The 24,948-nt window shown below is 37.5% G+C and overlaps 1 protein-coding gene across 1 annotated transcript in view; it reads left to right on the top strand.

The window, feature by feature from the left end:
* The first annotated feature begins 785 nt into the window (after positions 1 to 785).
* The window catches only part of LOC150086882 (haloacid dehalogenase-like hydrolase domain-containing 5), a 387,404-nt gene continuing 363,241 nt past the window's right edge, over positions 786 to 24,948 (top strand). Inside the window, exons 1-2 of the mRNA XM_090371650.1 lie at positions 786 to 905; positions 20,421 to 20,684. Coding sequence (XP_090227776.1) covers positions 786 to 905; positions 20,421 to 20,684 — 384 coding nt within the window. The remainder of the gene's footprint in view (positions 906 to 20,420; positions 20,685 to 24,948) is intronic.

Here is a 24,948-nt window from a genome sequence, read left to right as displayed (position 1 = left end):
ACGGGCATTCGCTTTCAGGTAATCCAAACGCGATAGTGATATTATTATTATGAGCTATATGGTGCGAGGAAGCCTGAGGCTTACGTGCACCAGCTAAAAAAAATTTCCAAGTTACCCTGAGAGAGAGAGAGAGAGAGATAGTAATCACCAAGAAAGAGAAGAATGATGATATCCACTCAAGATCCCGGGTGTGCCAAGCCCATACTCACCAGATGCGAGCCCCTGGGGTTGATATGCTGCATATACACTGGATGTATTTTTATTCTGTTATGAATTTTAAAAATCATTGTTAGGTATAGCCCACATCTTTACTATAATGTTTCTAAATATGTTTGCTTTGAAAAACTTTAAATTGATATTTTTATTATTTTAATTGTAAGGAATATTTGCAAAATATGTTTGTTTTTCATATGAAAATGCGACGTGTGATTTACTTTAAAGTTTGAGTATCCCTGGTATAACTTACCTTATAAATAGTATTGTTGCCTCTAGAAGTTGCATTTAATTTTTATATTTATCCTCTTCACAAAACCAATTTGGTGGGTAGCTTGTAGAACACAGAAACCAGGAATGGTTTTCGAAACCGATCGAGTTACCTCGACCTGGCAGCATCACTGATACGTCATGGATTGTACCGATGATGCAATGGAAACACCCATACACCAGCGGCAGCTTGTATACATGCTGTACCATGCCAGCACTGACATTTCTTGTCCATGACTTCTGACATCACTCCAGTTGCTTATTTGATTGGTTATTGAGTCCACACCTCCGGTTGGGCGAAAATGGCGGTCGTTGGATGTCAGCTGGGAATGTTCCGAGTTTTTGGTATAAAATGTAATGAAGTTAGAATATTAATATTTCAGAGCCAAGCACAAAATTTTCCTAGAGAATTCCATTTTCAGGTAATAGGTGTTTTTTTTTACTTAATGTGTTTGGTATTGTGCGTGACATTTCGATATAATTCTGATATATTTCTAATAACATTTTTATACATGGCTGTATAATTTGAGAATTATCGAATCGAAAGCCTTGTTGACAGTTCACTCACATCCTGAAATCATCAGGATTTTATTTTCAGCAGGTATTTCTGTTTGGTTTAATTGCATTACTGGCCTGCTAGTAAAAGCACTTACAGGTCAGTTATGAGAGCATTAAACAAAATTATAAAATACACTTATAAAAAGTCATCAGTGTATTGTGAATGAATATAAATTTATCCTTGTGAACTCAAATTGCAGAAGATTCATAGCAACTGTAAACACCCAACAATCATTAAGTTGTGATTCACATCAATTCTACGCTAGAATTTAAATCTGACCTTTAACCAGTGGAATCCCAGGGGTTCACATCTGGTGAGTATGGGCTTAGCACACCCAGGGTCCTGAGCTGGATATCATCATTCTTCTCTTTCTTGGTGATTTCCTTCTACTTCTCTCTCACTCTCAGAGTAACCCAGAATTTTTTTTTTTTTTTTTGGCTGGTGCAGGCAGCACAAGCCTCTGGCTTCCTCGCACTATATGGCTAATAATAATAATAATCCAGAACGTTCATAGTCAAGTGCCTTGTTTATATGAAATTTCATGTTTCCATCTTAATAAAAAAATTAGTCCTTCTTGCCAAAGTCTAATTCAGATATAGATTACCAGGAACAGTTGACCCTCACAGGTTGTAAATTTCCTCCAGAATATTTTTTTTTTTTTTTTTTTTACTAAGGCATATCTGCTGCCAAATTGACTGCTATATATTCATTATTTAGCAATTGGTTTATCTGCAAATTTTGGTTTAAAGATTTTTGTTTGCTCCTCATGTCACTGTTCATGGTTGTTGAAGTGCTAAGTATAGTCTTTTTAGAGTTTTTGTAGTGTTTGTACTATTGATAGGACTTCTCTTTATTTACCTGGTTAGGATTTCTCCTGCCTGTTCTGTGTTCATGTAACTTCATTGTAATCCATTTGTTAAGACACTGTATTGATTTGATACAATAAACAGCTATTGATTGACTTATTGAATAGAATTTGAACAGGCAGAAGAAAGGCAGGTGTTGGTGATAAAATTATACAAGATAGCGAAACTACAAATCTCGGTAAATCAAGGCAAATAGTAATAGTTAATATCATATTAAAGAAATGTTTAACAAATCACTTAACTGATCTAATGATATATCTTTATCACTAAGATGCTGCACAAGCTCATACACTTTCTTTCTTGCATCACATGCCACTACTACTACTATAAAAATTTATAAATCACAATATCAAGAAATTTATAATATACAGTTATTCTGATTTAATCACTATAAGAAATTAAATTTTTAATCATGCAGACCCACTTAGCACATTGTGTACCACAATTTTATGATACTTCAGTACAGCATATCTCAATTACCTTGTGTGGAGTAACTGGAGTCATCACAGCTGTAGAAATTTAAGTCTGGTAATAAAAAGAAATCCTTACAGTTTGTTTTGTAATGTTACTTATGCAATATCATTGAATTTCTCAGAAACCTATCCCCCCTTCTGATTTTTGGCTTATAGCTCCCTCTGCCCAAATTTCAGTAATCTTTTAGATTTATTGCTATAATTAATTTCAACTCTTTTCAGAGGTTTTTTTTTTTTTTTTTCGCATCCATTATGCTAGAATAGAAAAGGGTTGTGCATTAGTATTAGTAGTGGCAAATGATGAAAGAAAGCAAGCTTATCAGTATCAAGTGAACCAATTTGATTCATCCCCTCCCTTCTACTGTTTACTTAAGTAAATTAGCCTTTACTGTTTTTCTTTGCATGCTTAATCTCGTAATCTCTCTTTGCTTGTCTAACCTCCTTGGTGATTTGATTACAGACTTGTTTATATCTACAATAGGCTTCTGTATTGCCTGATATTTATATGCATCCGTGCATTTTTCTTCTCAGTCATGAGTATCATTAGTTTATCTGAAAACCTTTTTGGTCTAAACTTTGAATAGTATTTCTTAGTTGGTATGAAAATATTGTCTCAAACCACAGTAGTCGTCTGTATGAAAGCAAAAACCCCTCCCTTTACCCCTACTGGTAGTTATACCTCTTTGAGTAAATCCCACTTCAGCACACAGTGATCACTGCCACCTAGTGGTTCCTTTATCTGCATATTCTTAATGCATGAAGAATCGCTACTGATAATCAGATCAAGAGTATTACTCCCTCTAGTTGCCCCCCCCCCCAAACATGTTGATGTAGAAAACAATCATCCAATAAATCCACAAAAGCCTTGCTAGTGTGTGAGTGACCAACCCACAAATTCCAATCAATATCTGGGAAATTAAAATCCCCATTATAAGACACTCTGATTTACTGGCCCACTATTTCCCTGTACAGTTTCTTACTATACTCATCAGAGTCATTAGGCCTATAGCACACCTACTCTCAATTTTGATCTCCCAATGCTTATGTCACACCAAACTGACTCGACACTGCACTGTCCAGCGATGTTGACTGGCTTCACTTCCTTGGATTTTGTGTTTATTAACTTATAGCATAACCCCTCCTCTATTTCCCTTCCTATCCTGTCTGTACACATTGTAGTTCCCCAAATTCTAGTTCTGCATTCCTTATATCTGTGTGACACCACATCTCTGATATCCCAACAATATCTGCCTTTAATGTTTTGAGCAATACCTCAGATTCATCAAATTTATTTACCAAACTCCTAGCATTGGTGTATATGCAAGTATAGTAGTAGTAGTAGTGGGATGTGATGCAAGAAAGCAAGTGTATGAGCTTATGCAGCATCAGCCAAAAAAAAAAAAAATCACACCATTCCCTCCAAATGCCTGTCCAGTTCCTCCTTAAATTTATCCAACCTATCAACTTCCACAACGACAGATGGAAGTTTGTTCCAGCAATTAACCACCTGCTGGCTAAAGGCAAATTTTCCCACATCTATTCTACATCTGTCCTTTCTTAATTTGAATTTATATGCCCCCTTAGGTTCGTAATCTGAACAAGTGGAAGGATCCCATTAGAATTCAGCGTGCTCAACCCATTCAAGGCCTTATACACTTCAATCAGATCACCGCGCAGGTGCCTAGTCTCCAGCGACTGCAATTTGCAGAACTTAAGCCTCTCTTGGTAAGAGAATCCCTTCATTCCCCTCACCAGTCTTGTTGCCCTTCTCTGTACACGCTCAAGTAAATCTACATCCTTCCTAAAATGAGGCCTCCAGACCTGTACGCAGTACTCAAGGCGTGGCCTGACCATTGCCTTATACAGAGGGATAATCACCTCCTTTTCCCTGCTAGCAAAATTCCTATATATCATTGACAAAACCCCATGACCTGCCCCGGCAGCCTGACTGCATTGCTCAGAAAACTTCATATCTGACTGCACAATTACTCCCAGGTCTTTTTCATTTTCTACCACCTTAAGTGTAGTACCACACAGTTGGTACGTTTCTCTCGGGTTACTTCTACCCATATGCAGTATTTTGCATTTGTCAAGGTTAGTTGACAAATGCAAAGTTGCCACTTCTTAGCCCATCTGCCCAAATTTTCTAGATCCTGTTGCAGTAGCACACTGCCATTACTGTCATTAACAACTCTAACAACCTTTGTATCATCTGCAAACTTCGACATTAAGCCTGATATACCTTCATCAATATAATTGATAAATATACAAAACAACAGTGGACCTAACACTGAACCCTGTGGGACACCACTGATAACATTAGTCCACGAAGAGCAACACCCATTGATTACCACCCTCTGTCTTCTCCCACTCAACCATCCTTTTATCCATTGTAGCAACTTACTCCCAATACCATTCTGCTCCAATTTGTACAATAGTCTTCCATGCGCACCAGTGTCAAAACCTTTCCTGAAATCCAAATATATGATATCAAAATTATTTTTTGCATCCAGTTCCTTTGTAACCACATCATAATATCCTATCAAATTTGTCAGACAAGACTTTCCCTTAACAAACCCATGCTGTGTCTGAATTATTGCTGCAGTCTTGTCTAGATGATCCTGCAATGCATCTTTAACCAGTGACCATCTTTAACTACTACTACTACTATACTTGTGTGTACATGTACCTGCTCCTATTCTTAGCTACCCTAACACAACTCGTGTTTACTTATACCGCAATGACTCCCAGCAGTCTCTGAAATACCCTGCATCTTGTTTTCCAGGCTGCTGCTCATTCCAATAGAAGCAGTTCAAGAATCTCTTTCACCTCTTCCAATGGCTACTGTTAATCTATTAGTCCTTGTACCCCCCCCCTCCAACCTAGCAGTTTTCCGACCCACCTAGCACTGCCTTGATAGCATCAGCAAATATTATTGCACCCTTTCTATTTAAGTGTATTCCATCCCTGTAGAAGCAGTTTCCTCCTGTTAACAAGCACAGACCAGGCTGAAAAAAAAAATGCCTAGTAGCTTCTATGATTAATTCCTTGAATGCTTTCCATTCAGAATTTGCTGATTGCAACATCAATTGATCCCACTGTACAGAATTTAGAAACTATTTGGGACCACTGTAGTCATCTTTATGAAAGCAAAAACTTTTCCTTTTACCCTCAATGGCAGTTACATCTTTAAGTTAATCCTGCATTAGTACACTATGATCACTGCCACCTAGGGGTTCTTTTATCTACAAATTCTTTGCATGCTTAATCTCGTAATCTCTTTTCTTGCCTAACCTCCTTTGTGATTTGATTACAGACTTGTTTATATTTACAAGAGACTTCTGAGCCTGATAATTTATATGCATCCATGCATTTTTCTTCTCTGTAACGAGTGGCATTAGTTTATCTGACATCCTTTTAGGTCTAAACTTTGAATAGTATTTCTTAGTTGGTATGAAAAGCCTAGTAGCTTCTATGATTAATTCCTTGAATGTTTTCCATTTAGAATTTGCTGATCGCAACATCATCAATTGATCCCACTGTACAGAATTTAAAAATATCTGAGACCACTGTAGTCCCCTTTATGAAAGCAAAAACCCTTCCTTTTACCCTTGATGGCAGTTACAGCTTTAAGTAAATCCTGCATTAGTACTACACTGTGATCACTGCACCTAGGGGTTCTTTTATCTACAAATTCTTAATGCTGATTAATCACTGCTAATAATTACATCAAGTATATTAGTCCTTGTTGCTTCTGTAACATGCTGCTGTAGAACAGTGATCAATAAATCCAAGTGTTGTGAGTGTGAGTAATATCTGGAAAGTTAAAATCTCCCGATTTACTGGCCCACTATTTCTTTGTTCACTGTACTCATCAGAGTCATTAGGCCTATAATACATTCCTACTATTATTTTTGCTTTGCTATTGCTTGTGTTACACCAAATTGTGTCAACATTGCACTGGCATGTTAGTTGCCTTAGATATTATGTGCTTTTTAACTTAGAATATAACTCCTCCTATCAGTGCCAGATTAAGGCATGGGCTAGCAGGGCTCTTGCCCTGGTCAGCATTCTTTAAGGAGCTCCAAATTTTACAAATCATAAAAAAAAAAAAAAAGAATGTATCTTTAATAAAGGGGTGGCGAAAAATTTTTCTGCCTGGGATGCTGAAATACCTAGGTCCAGCCTGCCTCCTATCCCATCTGTCCTTTCTTTACACATTGTACTCCACTTATTCGAATCCTACGTTCCTTACATCTGAGTGGCACTGTATCTCTGACATCCCAACAGTGTTCACATTTGTCTTGACCAGCACTTTTACATGCAAGTATAAGTGCACCTGTTCTTAATCGTAGTTACCCTAACGTACCCCATTTTTTTATTTGTTCCATGATGACTCCCAGCAGCTCTTGCAATTTCTGTCACCTTGCCTTACAGGATGCTACTCATTCCAATAACCAATAAAAGCAGTGTAAGAATTGGTGTTACCTCTGCTTGCAGCTGTTGTTAATCAATTAAGTTTGTATCCCCCACCCACAAGCTAGCAGTTTCCAATCCACCTAATACTGTCTTGATGGCATCAGCAATTATTTTTGCACTCTATTTTAAGTGTATTCCATCCTTGTAGAAGCGGTCTCTCCTGTTAATTAGCACAGACCATGCCAGGAACTCATTGGTATTCATGAAAATGTGCTGAAGTATCAACTTTAATAAGTTTTCTGACTATATTGGAGAATACTATCAAAATGGAGATGCACTCTTGCTGACAAGGTTCCTTTGAAATTTATGAATTGCTGTCATCAGTTAGGCAAGGGAAAAATGAAGTTCATTGAGTTCTTTTTTGAAAAATAATGATTCCTGTTAAATCTTTCTGCTGTATTAAAATTTTCATAGTATATATGTCATTAAATTTTTGTTTTTTGAAGTTTATTCAGAAAATTTTATTTATTTTACAACCATTTTGATATTTCGATGCTATATATAATGATTTTTTTGATTTTTTGATGCTATATATAATGCTCTATATTTAAAGAACATGTGGTAAAAAAAAAAAAAAAAAAAAATCTATCATGGTAATTCAAACCCTTAACTGTTCTTTAGATTAGAATACAACAGAAAAATTGCATTAGCAAAACTTTCATAATGCAGTTTACTAAATTGCAGTTAATGTAGGTTGACCAGACTTTCCATTTTTAATGGACTTATTCTGTTTTTGCGTGAGGTGACATTGACTCAACAAAGTTGAAATGGGATTCCAAAATGTCTTGTTTTGCCAAAGGGAAATTTAGCAATTGCATGAAAATTTTGTTACACATGCATGTTGTAGTAGTATGAATACAATGTTACTATTATTGCTGGTTGAGTTGTCTGTCCAAAAGGAAATAATCATTAACACTGTTGGAATAAAACACTTATTCCTATGATATTCAGTTTTACAAGTATATGTGGATAACAGTTCAGGTTAAAAGCATTTATTGAAAAAAAAAAAAAAAAACATAGTAAAGATGATAAAAACAGCCATAGTACAAATGATGAATTACTAACCGTTTACCTAATTATGTTTACTAACTCATCTGTTCCCTGAACACATGAGTTCATAATGCCAACAGTAATGTAATTAAAAGAATGGTCATCTGCAATAGGTAATATTCATTTCTAAAATAACTTATGCAGCAGCTACATGTTTGTGGTTAACACATGGTCTGTGTAATCTCATTCTTCATTGCTGGTTTAGCAGTTGTTACTTATTTTACTTTTTAAAATCTGATCACTCTGTATTAATGCCACATTTGTTTTAAATTTTCCTTTAATTGGGTGAACATCAAGAAGATAGTCTTAATGATGAAAAACAGGAATTCATTATCTAAATGCCATTACTGTTCTCAAGAGGAGTCAATTTAGGTTTAAGCCTACTACCTTTATGTAACCATTCAGGGATATCCCATCCAGTTAGGGGCTGTAGTGCAGAACAGCCCCTAATTGGATGGGATAGTAGAGGGGTTATGATCTTAGTTAAGAAGCATATTAAACCTAAGGCAGTGCATCCAGTTAACATGGGTGACCAGTTCACTGTTAAATAAGTTTGGTGTGACATAAGCAATAGGAAAGCAAAAATTACAGTAGAAGTGTATTAAAGGCCTAATGACTGCTATAAGTATAATGAACGACTACACAGGGAAATAGTGTGCAAGTAAATCAGAATGTCTTATAATGGAGAATTTTAAAGTTCCAGATAATGACTGGGCATTGTGGGTTGGTCACTCAAATTAGCAAGGCTTTTGAAGATTTATTGATTGACTCTTTTCTACGGCAGCCTGTTAGGGAAGCAATGCATTAAGAATTTGCAGGTAAAAGACTCACTGGGTGGCAGTGATCACAGTATACTACTGTGGAATTTAATTGAAGACATAACTACTATCAAGGATAAAGAGAAAGGCTTTTGTAAGGGGTGACTACCTTATTTTTTTAAAATAAGGTAGTCACCTTATTTAAATTTTTAAATTTTATGCAGTGGGACTGACTGATGATATTACTAACAGAAAATTCTAAATTGAAAGCATTTAGGGAAGTAATTCTAGAAGCTATTAAGTATTTTATACCAACTAAGGTATACTGTTCAAGGCTGAGACCTAAATGGATGTCAGATGAACTAATAAGCCTCATGGCAGAGAAGAAAAGTGCATGGGATGGGTGTATATAAATATCAGGTGATACAGAAGCCTAGAGTAGATGTAAACTAGTCTGCAGTTAAGTCAGAAAGGTGGGTGGGTCAGCAAACTAAGGCAGATTATGAGGGATTTCTGGAAAACAAATAGCAAGGACTAGTTTACATGTGTAAACAGTAGAAAGAAGGGATAAATCATATTGCGCCACCAAATATAAATGGTTTAACTGTTGATGATCCTGCCCAGCTTGCTGACAAACTGAACAGGTATTTCACATTTACATTCACACATGAGGAATTCTTTAAGGAAGCAAATACCAGAAGTTTATCAAACTTTAATAGGGAGCTAAATGATTTGATAACTGAGGGGAAGGTGGAAGAGAAATTGTTGAAACTAATCACAAAAAAAGGCATCTGGTATGGATGGGTTCTATCCAATTATAGTTGAACCTTGATTTAGTGCCACCATTTGTTCACTTCTGACATTGGCACTAAATCAGGGATGGCGCTAAATTGAGGTACTTCAAACAATGAGAACTACATGTAATTATTTTGGCATTAAGAAATTGAAGAATTGACATATCTTTCTCTAGAAGAAAAAGGGAATATCGACATATATTTGTGCAGATGAACGATATATAGAAATATAATACAGATAGAGAACTATTTAGGGATATGCAAAGTGAAGTTAATAATTATGAGAAATAAAATTTGCTTCATTTACAATAATTATCTAATATATTACAGGATTTTACAATATTTTAAAAAAATTAATTTTTTTCAATATAGATAACTAGATAATTATTGTAAATGAAGCAAATTTTATTTCTTGTAATTATTATTAACCTTCACTTATCATATCCCTAAATAGTTTTCTATCTGCATTGTATTTCTTTATCTCATTCATGTGCACAAATATACAGGGTGTTTCAAAAATGATGGTCAATAATTTAAAGGTGAAAAGTACAAACTAAAATAAGCAAAAAAGTCCCAGTGAACATCGGTCCCCAAATGAACTGTTTTCAAGATAATGCACATTTTCTGTTAAGATCTGCCACTGACTATGGGAGCACTAGTTTAGCAAAGCTGTGAATCCTTTGCTAAGGGTGGTTTTATTAAACATAAGATAATACATTTTTAATTTTTGGTTTCAACACTACAGGATTTTACAGATGTTACATGTTACAGGATGTTCTTTCTAACACCCTTTCCTCAATATCAGGTGTTATGCTTCTGGCCTACCTGCTCTACTTCACGTGCGAAGCATCCATGTTCTCTATGGCATTGATGTACCCTGATGAATGTGTGCCTGTTGGGCTGCCTTCAGCGGGGAAATGCTTCTTGGTACAAATGTGCAGTCTCGAGTGCACTGCTGTTGGCTTTACCATACACGAAGTGCATGTCTGCACACTCTTCATTGCTGTAACCTCTTTCCATGTTGACTATCCTTTGACAAGTACTAGTATGCGTGCTATGTCTCAGTGCATTGAGAGAGAGGGGAAATGGGGAGAATAAGCATAACCTAACCTAAACAAACAAGTCAGTGGTGGATCCCAACTCTGTACATTTCACCTTGTCAGTGGTGGATCTCAACTAGAAATGTGCAATATCTCAAAAGCGATTCACTTAAGGACCCATATTTACTAGGCTTTTTTTTGCATATTTTAGTCTGTAGAGTTCACCTTTAAATTGACCATCACTTTTGAAACACCCTGTATATTGAGGTAAATTTCCTTTATTCTTCTACAAATATTGAAATACAATGTAGAATGTATCGAGCATTGTAGCTCTGTTTTATACTAATAAAAGGATTTTACAATGTAAATAAAAATATATTGAAATTAATTTTTTTCAAAGTACTTATCCAGTTTTGTCTGAATTTTCATTTTGTCTTCTATTTTACTTATAGAAATGTCCAGAGCTATAACATGTTTCTTTAAGTCTTTGTCATCAGAGTTCTTTTCAAGGAATTGAGAATTTTTTGAAGACATACCTTAGCCTCCTTAGCTGTCACTTTTTTGCAAACTTCCATCTCATTTTCTTCACTAACACTGTCAAGTGAAAGCTCATTTCTTTGTATTAATTCCATAATTTCCTAGATTGCCATTTCTCCAAAACCAGGTTCTTCTTGGTTGACTGCAAGAAATTTTTCAGTAGACATAGATGCACTCACAATTGGAAGATCATCTGTGGCTTTTTGCAACCCCTGGATAGGATTATCTTCTATTTCATCTAAATGAACTTTTTTGATATTCCCATCACGAGTCCAACAGTTACTTATTATTCGTGGTGAAACGTCATTCCATGAAAGTTTGATCATATACAATGCGTCTTTTAAGAACAATTCAGGAGAACAATATTATTGATGCTTTCTACTATTTTCTTCACCCGATGTTGCCTATAACTTGCCTTAAAACTTAATAATTCCAGCATCGAGAAGCTGTAGGAAAAAACCTGAGTAATTAGGAGGTAAGAACTTGATTGCCACATTTCTAAGATCCACTGCTTTGTGGCGAGGAACATTTTTCTAAGAGCAAAAGCACATTGTGGTTTTTAATTCTCATTTCCTTGTTGAAATTTTGCAGCCACTTGCAAAATTCTGGTGCAGTCATCAATGCTTTACTATTATGTTTATTAATCATGTAAACTGATGGGTTGAAATTCTTAAAGCACCAAGGTTTTATTGCCCTTCCAGTTACAGTAACTGTCCCTTTGTGACTGTCGTCTGCATTTGTACATAATGCAAGGTTGGCTATTGCTTTTATTTTTTATGCCCTTTCAAAGTACCACTCGATATTGTTTTGTCTGGTTGCATTCTATAAAAGAGAGCTGTGAGCTTTCAGCCATGTTATAAATGTCTCATTGATCATAATTTTTAAAAATATTGAAAGTTCTTTGATGATATTGTTCCAATGACCCCTTGCCAACCTCAGTTGTTTCTTCATATCTATTTTGTTGAATCAGTTGACGGTGCTGCTTAAAACGATGCAACCAACCATTCCCATCTGTTTGCCCGTTAATTTTGCATGCTCCTTAATTACTTCATTAGTTACCAATCCAAATAACTATTGCTTTTATTTTTTATGCCCTTTCACAGTACCACTCGATATTGTTTTGTCTGGTTGCATTCTATAAAAGAGAGCTGTGAGCTTTCAGCCATGTTATAAATGTCTCATTGATCATAATTTTTAAAAATATTGAAAGTTCTTTGATGATATTGTTCCAATGACCCCTTGCCAACCTCAGTTGTTTCTTCATATCTATTTTGTTGAATCAGTTGACGGTGCTGCTTAAAACGATGCAACCAACCATTCCCATCTGTTTGCCCGTTAATTTTGCATGCTCCTTAATTACTTCATTAGTTACCAATCCAAATAACTAATGCAATCCTCCAGCTTTCCATGTTTTGGTCCCTTAAGCCACTTCACTGATTCACTTTTTTGATTCAGCTACTTCTTTTGTTCAGTAAGAATGTCTCCAACACAACTCTGATTTATTGGTTTACCTCATACAGTACAAAAATGGTCTGCATTCATCTGCTGGTTGTTACCGTAGAGTGGTTACAAGTTGTTATCAGATGTTTTAACAAATGAAATGCACATCATATTTCGCTCAATTTCAGATTTTGAAAGCTTGCTTTGTGTTTCACTCGTTTATTCAGTTGTGCTGTTGTTCAAACAGAAATGATAGCTGCTATGTGAGGATTAGCATTAGTAGAGGCATATGATGCAAGAAAGCAAGCATATGCAGCATCAGCCAAAAAAAAAAAAAAAAAAAACTCCACTTCCATTTCACCCCTCCGTTCGTTCAAAGTACCTGTCCAGCTGAGCCTTAAATTTATTTAGGTTATCAAGGATGTGAAAATGTATCCTTGATTCACAAAGATGGATCAAACGGTGACAAGAGTAATTACAGTCCTTAGCATTAGTAGAGGCATTTAATGCAAGAAAGCAAGCTTATGCAGCATCAGCCAAAAAAAAAAAAAACCCACTTCCACTTCACCCCTCTGTTCATTCAAAATACCTGTCCAGCTGAGCCTTAAACTTATTTAGGCTATCAACCTCCACGACAAGGGATGGAAGTCTGTTCCACCAACCAACCACCCGCTGGCTAAAGGCAAATTTCTGCACGTCTATCCTACATCTGTCTTTCCTCAATTTGAATTTCTGCCCTCTCAGGTGATTATTCTGAGCTAGAGGAAGAATCCCATCAGCATTGAGCATGCTCAAACCATTCAAGGCTTTATACACCTCTATCAGATCACCTCGCTGGTGCCTAGTCTCCAGACACTGTAATTTGCAAAACTTAAGCCTTTCTTCGTAAGAGCACCCCTTTGTTCCATTCACTAATCTTTTTGCCCTTCTCTGTACTCGTTCCAGCAGCTCTACATCCTTTTTGAAATGAGGCCTCCAGACCTGTATACAGTATTCTAGGTGTGGCCTGACCATTGCCTTATACAAGGGAATAATCACCTCCTTATCCCTGCTGGAAAAATTCCTGTATATCATTGACAATACTCCATGAGCTACTCTTGCAGCCCATCTGCACTGCTCAGAGAACTTCATATCTGCCTGCACAACCACCCCCAAGTCCCTTTCATTCTCTACCACTGTCAGTGTAGTACCACAGAGTTGATACGTTGCTCTGGGGTTGCTGTTTCCCATGTGTAGTATTTACATTTGTCAATGTTAAACTTCATTTGCCACCTCTCAGCCCATCTGCTCAACCTTTCCAGATCCTGTTGCAGCAGCATAGTGTCAGTAGTGTCCTTGACAACCCTGCCAACCTTTGTATCGTCTGCAAACTTGGACATTAAGCTTGATATACCATCATCAATATCATTTATAAATACAGAAAACAATAATGGACCCAACACTGAACCCTGAGGGACTCCACTAATAACATTAGTCCACGATGAGCAGTGTCCATTGATTACCACTCTCTGTCTTCTCCCCCTCAACCACCCCTTTATCAATAGCAGCAATTTGCCTCCAATGTCACACTGCTCCAATTTGTGTAGCAGTCTTCCATGTGCAACAATATCAAAAGCCTTTCTAAGATTCAAGTAATATAATATCAAAGCTATTCCCTGCATCCAGTTCTTTTGTGACTGCATCATAGTATCCAATCAAATTGGTCAGGCAAGACTTCCCCTTAACAAAACCATGCTGTGTCTGAGCTATAACTGAAGTCTTGTCTAAATGAAAATGCTTCTTTAACCAGTGCCTCCATTAATTTTCCTGGAACAGAAGTTAAGCTCACAGGTCTATAATTACTTGTGTCAGCCTTTGATCCTCCTTTGTGAATTGGGGTCACATTTGCACATTTCCAGTCTATGGGTACCTCCCCTGAGTCCAAGGAAGCTCTCCTAATTATGGCTAAGGGTTTGCTTACTTCCTATGCTGCCTCCTTTAATATAACTGGATAGATCCCATCCACCCCGGGTGCCTTTCTTGTGTTTATCTTCAACAATTTCTCCTCCACTTTACCCCCAGTTATTTCAAGATTCTGTAGCTTACTGCTAGAGTTGAATACACCTCTGGCATTCCCCTCGCTGAATAATCCTCATGTGTGAATGTCGATGCAAAATATTCATTTAGTTTGTTAGCTACCTGAGCAGGATCATCAACAGTTGATCCATCAATATCAAGTGGACCAATCTGATTCATCCCCTTCCTTCTAGAGTTTACATAAGTAAAGAACTCTTTGCTGTTTTTCTTTGCATCCCTTGCCAAGGATTTCTCGTAATCTGCCTTCGCCTGCCTAACCTCCTTTTTAACTTGGTTGCATATCAACTTGTATCTATCATAGGCTTCTGTGTCATGTGTTTATTTGTAAGTATCCCATGCATTTTTCTTCTCTGCCATATGCCTCATTAATTCATCTGACATCCATTTAGTCCTAAACCTTGAACAATATTTCTTAGTTGGTATGTAAAGCCTAGTAGCTTCCAAGATAAGTTCTTTGAATGCTTCCCATTTTGAATTTGCTGTTGGTAACATCATCAGTTGGTCCCACTGTATAGAATTTAAATACCGTCTCAGTCCATCGTAGTCGCCTTTACGGAAGCAATAACCCTTCCCTTTACCCCTAATGGTAGTTACCTCTTTCAGTAAATCCCACTTCAGCACACTGTGATCACTGCTACCTAGTGGTTCATTTATCTGCAGATTCTTAATGCATGAAGAATCACTGCTGATAATCAAATCAAGAGTATTCCTGATAGCTTAACTTCTGTTTCAGGTAAATTAATGGAGTTACTGGTTAAAGAAGTAATTGCAGATGATACAAAGATTGGCAGAGTGGTTAATGACAGTCATAAAGGTAAGCTACTGTAACAGGATCTAGAAAAATTAGGCAGATGGGATGAAAAATGGCAGTTGAAGTTAACATTGACAAATGCAAAGTATTGCATATGGGTAGCAGTAGTCCTAGCTTAATGTACCAACTGTGTATTACTACACTTGGTAGTGGACAATGAAAAAAACCTGCGGGTGATTGTGCAGGCCAGATATGAAGTTCTCTGAGCAATGCTAGAATAGCTTCATGGGGTTTTGTTTATGATATACAGGAATGTTGCTAGCAGTTCATGCTGCTAGCATGAACTGTTACCAGCATGTTTAGTACCAGCATGTTTCTGCCCAGACACGATAGGAGGGAGTATATGATGAGAGCCTTGTCGATCAATTCGGCCCTGGAAAGATTGTGCAAGGCTCAAGGCGTAGAATTTTTTTCAGCCTGGACTGTACTTGTTAACAGGAGAGATTGCTTCTACAGGGATGGGATACACTTAAATAGAAAGGGTGCAAGAATATTTGCTGATGCTATCGAGGCAGTGTTAGGTGGGTCGGAAAACTGCTAGCTTGGGGGGATACAAAGACTAATAGTTTAACAGTAACCGCAGGCAGAGGTGAAGGTGATTCTTGCACAACTTCTATTAGAATAAGAAGCGACCTGGAGCGAGAGGTGTTGGGGGTTTCAGGGACGGATGGCAGTCATCCTGGAATAGTTGGGTATATGGGATGTGTTAGGGTAATAAGGAATAGGCATAGGAGCATGTATGCTTGCATGTATACCAATGCTAGAAGTATAGTAAATAAATTTGATGAATTTGAAGTGTTGGTCAAGACATCAAAGGCGGATATTGTTGGGATAGCAGAGACGTGGTGTCACAAAGATATAAGGAATGCAGAACTGGAATTTGGGGAGTACAATGTGTACAGAAAGGATAGACAGGACAGAAAGGGAGGAGGTGTTATGCTGTTAATTAAGAAAAACATAAAATCCAAAGAAGTGCATCCAGTTGATATAGATGGACAGTGCACTGTTGAGTCAGTTTGGTGTGACATAAGCACTGCAAAAGCAAAAATAAGAGTAGGAGTGTGTTATAGGCCTAATGACTCGAATGAGTACAATGAACAATTGTACAGAGAAATAGAGTGGGCCAGTAAATCAGAATGTCTTATAATGGGGGATTTTAACTTCCCAGATATTGACTGGAACTTGTGGGTTGGTCACTCACACACTAGTCAGACTTTTGTGGATTTATTGGATGATTGTTTTCTGCAGCAGCATGTTCGAGAGGCAACCAGAGAAAGTAATACTCTTGATCTGGTTATCAGCAGTGATCATTCGTGTATTAAGAATTTGCAGATAAAGGAACCACTAGGTGGCAGTGATCACAGTGTGCTGAAGCGGGATTTACTCAAAGAGGTAACTACCGTCAGGGGTAAAGGAAAGGGTTTTTGCTTCCGTAAAGGGGAGTACAGTGGTCTCAGACAGTTTTTAAATTCTGTACAGTGGGATCGACTGACGATGTTACAAACAGTAAATTCTAAGTGGGAAGCATTCGAGGAATTAATCGTGGAAGCTACTAGACTTTTCATACCGATGAAGAAATATTGTTCAAGGTTTAGGCCTAAATGGTTATCAAATGGTATTAAGGGTAAGTTGCTACAATGGATAAAAGGATGGTTAAGTGGGAGAGGACAGAGGGTGGTAATCAATGGGTGCTGCTCTTCGTGGACTAATGTTATTAGTGGAGTCCCACAGGGTTCGGTGTTGGGGCCACTGTTGTTTTGTATATTTATCAATGATATTGATGAAGGTATATCAGGCTTAATGTCGAAGTTTGCAGATGACACGAAGGTTGGCAGGGTTGTTAATGACAGTAATGGCAGTGTGCTACTGCAACAGGATCTAGATAATTTGGGCAGATGGGCTAAGAAGTGGCAACTGAAGTTTAACCTTGACAAATGCAAAGTACTGCATATGGGTAGAAGTAACCCCAGAAAAACGTACCAACTGTGTGGTACTACACTTAAGGTGGTAGAAAATGAAAAAGACCTGGGAGTAATTGTGCAGTCAGATATGAAGTTTTCTGAGCAATGTAGACAGGCTGCTAGGGCAGGTCATGGGGTTTTGTCAATGATATATAGGAATTTTGCTAGCAGGGAAAAGGAGGTGATTGTCCCTCTGTATAAGGCAATGGTCAGGCCACGCCTTGAGTACTGCGTACAGGTCTGGAGGCCTCATTTTAGGAAGGATGTAGATTTGCTTGAGCGTGTACAGAGAAGAGCAACACGATTGGTGAGGGGAATGAAGGGATCCTCTTACCAAGAGAGGCTTGAATTCTGCAAATTGCAGTGGCTGGAGACTAGGCACCTGCGCGGTGATCTGATTGAGGTCTATAAGGCCTTGAATGGGTTGAGCACGCTGAATTCTGATGGGATCCTCCCACTTGTTCAGAATACGAACCTACGGGAACATAAGTTCAAATTAAGAAAGGATAGATGTAGAATAGATGTGCGGAAATTTGCCTTTAGCCAGCGGGTGGTTAATTGCTGGAACAAACTTCCATCTGTCGTTGTGGAAGTTGATAGGTTAAATAAATTTAAGGAGGAACTGGACAGGCAATTGGAGGGTATGGTGTGATTTTTTTTTTTTTTTTTTTTTTTTTTTGGCTGATGCTGCATAAGCTCCTACACTGCTTTCTTGCATCAAGTGCCACTACTACTACTACTACTACTAGTACTGTATACAGGTCTGGAATTATCATTTTGGGAAACATGTAGGTATCCTAGAATGGGTGTAGAGAAGTGCAATGAGATTAGTGAAGGGAATGAAAGGGTTGTCTTACCAAGACAGGCTCCAGTTCTCCCAATTGCAGTGTCTGGAGACAAGGCATGTGCAAAGTGATCTGATTGAGGTTATTTAAGGCTTTTGTTTCTCTGCTGAGAAACTATGCTGAGGCCATTCTTCCTCTTGCCCAGAGTACACATATAAGGGAGCATAAATTCAAATCAAGGTTGATTGTAGGATAGATATGCAGAGGTTTGCCTTCAGCCAGCAGGTAGTTGATTATTGGAACAAACTTCCATCTCTTGTGGAAGTGGGCAGTTTGAATAAATTCAAGGAAGAACTAGATAAATTATTGGAAGGGATGAACAGGTGATGTGGGTTTTTTTTTTTTTTGACTGATTATTCAAAAGCTTGCTTTTTTTCATCATATGCTACTACTATTATTAATAATAATAATAACGTAGTACCATGCAGACAGGAGTATAGTATACATGGGTGCCGACCGGGCTAGCCGAGTGGGTAAAGTACCTGCACGGCAACCCAAAGGTCGCGGGTTCGATTCCCGCCTCGGGCTTGGATCAAAGTACTGCAAAAACCTTGGGAGGTGCAATATGGCCACAGAAGCCGATGCGCCAACAACTACCAAAAAAAAAAAAAAAGTATACATGGGTTTGTTAAGGGTGTTCTTGTCTCACCAATTTTATTGGATACTATGACAGTAACAGATGAACTGGATGCAAGAAATAATTTTTATATCTATACTTAGATTTCAGAAAAGCTTTTGATACTGTTGCACATAAGTCTTCTAGGCAAACTGGAGCAGTGTAGCATTAAGGGCAATTTAAAGCATTGGATAAAGGGATGGTTGAGTGGGAGAAAACAGATAGTGGTTATTAATGGAGAGAATTAGTGAAATTCTCTCACCCCAGGATTCTGTGCTGAGCCCATTGTTGTTTTCTATATTAATTAATGATATTGATGAAGGTATCAGGCTTAATGTCTAAGTTTGTAGATGATACAAAGGTTTAGACAGTGGTTAATCACAGTAATCAAGATATGATTTTGTAATAACGGCAGAGAGTAGAAGATTTGAAGTTAAACATAAGAAAGGCACCTTGGGTTAGTGAAATCTATCCAATTGTATTAAGGGCGGCAGTGAAAGAAGTAAGCAAACAATTAGTCATTATTATAAGAGCATCCTTAGATTGAGGGGAGGTTCCTTTCTTTGAAACTTTACTTTCTCCAGTCCAACTTTACTAACACTGAAGTGATTTTAATCATGGTACTCATCAGTCATTAGGTCTATAACACACTTCCATTCTCATTTTCCCTTTCCTAGTATTTGTCACACCAATGAAACTCAACATTGCACTGTCCACCCACGTCAATTTGATGCACTTCCTTAGATTTTGTTTCTTAACTAACAGCATAATCCCTTCTCCCTTTCTACCCTGTCTATCCTTTCTGTAATACATTGTACTCCCCAAATTCCAATTCTGCACTGTTTATATGTGTGACACCATGTCTCCGATATCCCAACAATATCTGCTTTTGATGTCTTGACCAGCACTTGAAAATTCATCAAATTTATTTACTGTACTTCTAGCATTGGTGTACATGCAAGTATACATGCACCTGTTCTTACTCCTTGTTACCCTAATGCGGCCCATATATTTACTTGTTCCATGCTGACTCCCAGCAGTTCTTGAAAACCCCAGCAACTTGCTCTCTAGGCTGTTGTTCATTCAAATAGAAGCAGTGCAAGAATCACATTTGCCTCTGTCTGTGGCTACTGTTGATCTTTTAGTCTAGTCAGTGAATCCCCCCAAGCTAGCAGTTTTTTGACCCACCTAACACTGCCTCAATGGCATCAGAAATATTCTTGCACCCTTTCTATTTAAGTGTATCCCATCCCTGTAGAAGCCTCTTTCTTTGTTTGCCAGTACTAATATTAAAACAGAAATATTTAGTAGTATTCATTATACTCATCAGCTCTCCATCAAGTATATTTAGTGTTTCAGAATGATTTTATATCAGGTCTTGTGCATAATTTGTGATATTTTAAATAACTTATTTGGAGATGCCAAATAGACCTGATTGCACTTATCACAGCATGCGTGCTGATTCATTTTGAATTTATGTAATATCTCTGTTGCTTTATTTTTTTTTGTGTAATTTTATGATAGCTATAATAGTTTAATGCACAGTTTTAGTCAATCAGGAACTGTAGGACAGTTTAAATGAGGATATCAATAATGAATTATTGTTAATGTATATAATTTAATTTATTACAGGTTGCCCATCATGCACGCCTACATAGAGTTAAGAAATCAACATCCTGTAAAACCCCAATTGATGGTCCAAAATTTGGCCTTCTTTTTGATATAGATGGAGTTATTGTTCGAGGCAGGAAAGTATTACCTTATGCTGTGGATGCATTTCAGAAACTAGTGGACCCTGATGGAAGGTTCAGAGTCCCCACAATATTTGTTACAAATGCTGGCAACATGATGAGGCATCAGAAGGCACAACAGCTCTCTAACTGGCTTGGTGTAGAAGTAAAAACAAATTTTTTGCAAGTATTTTAACTTGTAGAGTTCATAAATTTTGAATGTTTATTTTAAGATCATATCACTATTATAATGGCCAAATAATGCAAGTAAATAGACTTTTTCTGCACTTTAAAAAAAATAAACGGAAAAGAAACCCAATCACTACTCTTTCCATCACTAGAAAGTGACTATCTTTTATTGCTTTGAATTTTATCTAGTTCCTCCCTTGACCACTATGGCAAGAAATTTATTCTAATGATTTACAACATACTGCCCAAAGGCAAAGTTCACGAGATTAAGCCTTCTGTTATTCCCTAAAATTTTATATGCATGACCCCCTATTATTTTTTTTTATTTTTTTTTTCTCCTACTGTTGAAAATAAACCACCCTCATTCATTTTATTGATACCTTTCAAAGTTCATGTACTGCAATAAGTTCCAGTTGAGGAGATATTAGCACCTCTGCATTCTGGGGGTCGGGGAATTGTCGTGGAGTTTAATAATGATCTCATTAACATCCCAATGGGGTCTTCTTTAGTATAATGGGATGTTACTGTTTCACTCTTGTGCTTTACCTTTGTTCTATTTCAGTAGCTCTTCCAAGATTCTTTTGAGGTCTCTGTATTTCTTAAATTACAGTAACTGATTCCCTGTCATTGTTTCCTCATGATTCTAATGGTGCTATAAAGATCATTGAAAAGTAACTATTCAACCTTTTTTTCTACTTCTGCTGGATCTTTGAATTTGATCAGGTAAGGGGCCTCTCTGATTCTCATGTTTTTTTTTTTTTGTATTTGCTTAAGAAAATAACTCTGCCTTTATTTGTTTTTTTTCTCTGTTTGCTAGTGATTTCTCATATTCAGCTTTCACCTGTCTAACCACATTGGTAGTGTGCTTACATATAACTTAAGTCAGTATCTCAAGGTAGTTTACAGCCTATTTTGTTCCCATGATTTTTTCCTTTGCTCAATAAATCATTAACCTCTCTTGTCGGCCCTGAGTGCCAAGTGTTTCTAGTGATCAGGTGATTTCTCTGCAATTATAAAGCGATTCCTAAAGTGAAAGAATGTTAAATATATTGAGAGTTTAAAGTTAATTCTTTATTGTATATACATAAAGTTGCTGAAAAGTATCAGTGCAAAGGTTCCTAAGAAAGGAAAGACACCTTTCTTTTATTTATATTCTAGTCCTACTTAACCACTAATCTACTTCCGCTTGGTCACTAGGTGGCACTGCTCCTGCCTCCCTGTGACGGGGCCGGAAACCTGGGAGGAAAAGCTCTCACTCCCAGGGCCAAAAGGAGAGACATGAATGAATCAAACATTAGAACCACGGATCCCAAAGATCCGTGGTTCTAATGTTTGAAAAATATCGGAAAAATGAGGACAATGAGACTATTGCAACCAAAGGCAAAAAAAGGATGTAACATTGCTTAATGCACCTACTAACCTAATTCATGGAATGTTAAAGGTAGGTTGTACTCTTCATTATTTATTGTGGAAAAATTCAGTTTGTCTTTTTATTCTTGTGTTGTATATTTGTAAATTGGGAGTATATGAGGTGGTCACTGATATTCTGGCAAAGGTTTCACTCAGTGCATTGGCTATTTCTGATGGCTCTGCAGTGACTTGTCCATTCCAGTTTAGGATCGGAGTTGGAGTAATCCGGTATCTCCCACTCATTTTGTCAATTTTATTCCAGACAGTTTTAGATGGTGTGGAACTTTTTAAAGTAAATGCAAATTTTATCCAGTATGCTTTCCTACTGGCTTGCCTAACATATCTGGCTCTTGCCCATGCCTTCTTGAACAATATGAGGTTCTCTAAAGTTGGATATCTTCAAAAAGTATTCTAGGTTTTGTTTCGCTCTTTCTTAGCCTGCGCACATTCTGCATTCCACAATGATTTTGGATGTGTGGAAAGTGAGACGATGTTTTTGGGATAGTGTTCAGCAGCTTGAATTATTTTATTTGTTATATATTGTACTGCTGCATCTAATGGTTTTTGCTTGATAGTATCAACATTTAGTTTTGTAAATGATTTATAAGTTTCCCAATCTGCTTCATTTATTTTCCATTTGGGAGTTTTACGTGACTTGCATGTGGTTCCTAATGCCATGGTGATGATTACTGGATAGTGATCACTATGCATTGACCAATCAAGTATTGGAAATAGTATTGGAGAACATATGGACAGGTCTATAGCTGTACTATTTCCTGATGGAAGATGTGTATATGTATGTGTGCCGTCGTTCGACAAAGTTAAATCATTCTCATCTATCCATTTTTCAATTTGTTTTCTTCTCCGATCTGTGGTTGTTACCCCACACAGGGCTATGCCCATTGAGGTCGCCTAGTATACAGAAGGGGGTAGGTAACTGCCTTACTATGTCTTCTAAGTCCTGTTATAATAAATCTTGGTTTGGCGGAACATAAATTATTATTACTGTTATTAGGGATCTAGTGGCTATGTGTACTGCAATCACTTCAAGGGTTGTGTTTAGCGGGACAATCTGGGAAGGAATGCGAGAATTTACTAGTATTGCCGCACCACCATGGGTTGTACCACCTGTTACTCTGTCCTTTCGATATGCTGTATAGTTCTTTATTAAGGTAGAGTCTTGAGGTCTGAGGTAGTTGTCGGTGCATACTGTTAGATTGTATATACCACCTATGTTAGTGTGGAGTCCGCTACAGTTCCAGTGGATTATGGTTTTCATTATTTGGTTTTGGAGAGGTTTTCGGACTGTTTCTTAGATGCTGTTTTAAGTCTTTCACATGTTGGTTTTTCTTTTTTGGGGAAAAATGGTTTTCCGGTATCCTGTTTTCTGCTTCTTCCGCGAAAATCTCTAATACTGATTCATCTGCTTGGTTGGCCGCTTCTGTCTCCATTTGTTCAGTTGACCTCTGACTTATGACATTGCGTTTTTTTTTAGGGGCTTTCGTTTCTTACATTGGGAGGTATGGAAAGTGGTGTGTTGGTGAGTTTCTCTTGATGTTTTGGCTGGGATATTGTAAGTAGTGCTCGTGCCCAGTCTGAGATGGACTTCTTTGGAGGAATCGTTAAAATCTGTTTGGGTTTCTATTGTACTCCAATTCATTATGACCTGCACATAGGAAGGTCTGTTTAAGGTAGTCGGGAGTACAGTTCTCTTAACTTCTTGGCATGTGACAGAATGTTCCACTTTATACCATTGAATCTGCTTTTCTCTTTTCTAGTATTCACAATTTTTGGAATAGGCAGAATGGTCTCCCTTGCAGTTTGGACATTTTGGTTTCTCAGCTGAAGAGTTCTGATTGCTGTGCTCCTGAGACCCGCATTTGGAACAAATGGCTACACCACGGCATGTCATTTGTGAATGACCATACTTTTGGCATTTAAAGCAGCGGAGAGGATTCGGAATGTATGTTACAATTTAGATATCCGGCCTTCACAGATGTAGGTGGTTTAGGAGTGTTAAACGTCAGTATGATATTTCTGGTTGGGGTAAGTTATGGAATTATCCAAAACCACCTTGGATTACGTGGACATCTTCCTAAATATATTCAAAATTTCTTACTGTTCAGGTCATTTCAAGTTAGGTTGCAGAATGCTCTTTCAAAAGTCTTCACCCAAGAAGAGGGCATACCTCAGGGGTCCGTGCTTAGCACTACCCTCTTTGCTATTAAAATAAACTCCATAACTGAACATATACCAAAACCTGTTGATACCCTTTATACGTTGACAATTTCAGTATTTCCTATCACTCTCAGAATACGCAAAGTATAGAACAGCAGCTACAAGGAGCAATAAATAAAATAAGTAAATGGGCAAAAAAACAAAAAAATGGCTTCCGGTTTTCCACACAAAAAACTGCATGTATACACTTCTGTAGGAAACGAAACCTATGCCCTGATCCTGAACTTAAACTAGACGGAAATATGATCCCAGTTGTACCAAACATAAGATTCTTAGGGCTTCTCTTAGATAAGAAAATGACATTCCTTGAACATATTAAGCAACTAAGACATTCATGCATCAAGAAGTTAAACCTACTGAAAGTTCTTTCTGCAACAACTTGGGGTGCAGATCGACATAAACTACTTAAACTTTATCGAGCAATAGTACGTTCCAAGCTGGACTATGGAGCACCTGTTTACGACTCCGCAAGACCAAGTGCACTGAGATGGTTAGATCCCATACATCACAGTGCACTCCGTGTAGCACTTGGAGCTTTTTGCACTTCACCTGTACAAAGCCTATATGCAGAAGCCCATGAACCTTCACTACAA

This window comes from Mastigoproctus giganteus, chromosome 4 (genome assembly GCF_048544385.1).
Source record: "Mastigoproctus giganteus isolate SK-2022 chromosome 4, ASM4854438v1, whole genome shotgun sequence".
NCBI classification, from domain to species: Eukaryota; Metazoa; Arthropoda; class Arachnida; order Uropygi; family Thelyphonidae; genus Mastigoproctus; species Mastigoproctus giganteus.
This window is presented reverse-complemented; position numbering and strand designations above follow the sequence as displayed.